This window comes from Kryptolebias marmoratus, linkage group LG11 (genome assembly GCF_001649575.2).
Source record: "Kryptolebias marmoratus isolate JLee-2015 linkage group LG11, ASM164957v2, whole genome shotgun sequence".
NCBI classification, from domain to species: domain Eukaryota; kingdom Metazoa; phylum Chordata; class Actinopteri; order Cyprinodontiformes; family Rivulidae; genus Kryptolebias; species Kryptolebias marmoratus.
Window position 1 is genome coordinate 25914490 of NC_051440.1, and position 1392 is coordinate 25915881.

General features: G+C 43.5%; 1 protein-coding gene across 2 annotated transcripts in view; it reads right to left on the bottom strand.

The window, feature by feature from the left end:
* Positions 1-1392, bottom strand: part of slc38a8a (solute carrier family 38 member 8a) — a 10030-nt gene that overhangs the window by 4488 nt on the left and 4150 nt on the right. For both annotated transcript variants that reach the window (XM_025010196.2, XM_017434665.3), the window contains exons 4-5: positions 739-843; positions 206-263 (exon numbers count right to left, since the gene is read on the bottom strand). In XM_025010196.2, coding sequence (XP_024865964.1) covers positions 206-263; positions 739-843 — 163 coding nt within the window. The remainder of the gene's footprint in view (positions 1-205; positions 264-738; positions 844-1392) is intronic.

The window sequence follows — 1392 nt, forward strand, 5'->3', positions numbered from 1 at the left end:
CCCCACCTGTTAACAACGAATTAAACAATTGCAATGGCTGGAAAAAGTGCGGGGGATATAGGGCATACATAAGGGAAGTGGGGGGGGGCATGTCCCACACATACCCCGGTTATGCCTTTGCTTGGGGGTGCTACGGGGGTGCTATGACTTTTCCAGGGGGAGCTACAGCACCCCCTAGCGCCCCCCTGGCGCCGCCAGTGCTCACCTGGAAACCAAAGCAGATGGTCGGAATGACGCTGAACATGGAGGCCCAGGAGCTGAACCTGCACACACACAAAAACTGCTTTTAGGAACTTTTCTCACACACATGTAACTGAGGGTAAGACGATGCTCATGAGGTTAACTGAAGGACCGAGTCGGTTCTGGTGGCCCAGATTCAAAATGAATTTCATGAATGGAAGCTCATAAATAAAAAGTGAGGATGTATTTTTAGCACGAACAGACAACCAAGGAGACCAAGTTTGACCTGAAAAAATAAATGAGTGCAAGTTTGTCTAAAGTAATCTTAAAAAAAAGACAGTTACACCATCTTCCTGGGTTTTATATCGAGTTGAAATTCTATTTTCTACTACGAAATAAAAGGTGTTTGTGAACAGTTTAAGTTGTTTCAGTAAATCATTAAATCTGTTCACATCTATAAGAATTAACCACATAACTCTGAGGCAGCATGGCCTGTGCAAAAATATTGCATAATACTGACTTTAGCGAGGGAAACGGACTGTTTGGAGACATGCGTACCCACTGGAGAAGAGCGGGGTGTTGTGGACGGGAACAGCCGGTCGGGTGTGGTACTTTACGATGATGGCGACGGTCAGGTAGGTTGCAGCCAGAGTGCCCAGAACACTGAGAGGACAGAGACAGATAAAAACACCGTCTCTACAGGTCAGATATACGACAGGAGGAAACCACCCTCTGTAGGGTCATTCATCTACATGCAGACACGTCTGACTCGAGTAAGAATGCATCAACATGACAACCTGTCAGGATGATGAACGCCAGTCAGCTGCTTCAGTAACACCTGAACTTCTTTCTTACATTTACTGTATTTTCTTTCCTTGTACCCGTCTGTGTAATCACATGAATTTCCCTTGCTGGAGATCCATAAAGCAGTCCCTCCAGGATTTCACGGGGCATTTTCCTAAAAGTTGCAATTTTTTTTTTTATTAAAATCAATAAAAAAAACATAACTTTTAATATATAAACCAAAAATACTTCCTAGTTTTGTAAGATAATTCCCAACAAAAGGTGCTTTATTTGAGAACTTTGACAGCTTCTAAACTGACATTCATGAGCATTTCTGGATTGTCCCTGGTCTGCAGCTCTCCTCACATGTTTTGCAGACACAAAGTGTTTGTCGATGCGTTTATGTTCCATGATTACACTGCAGGACGT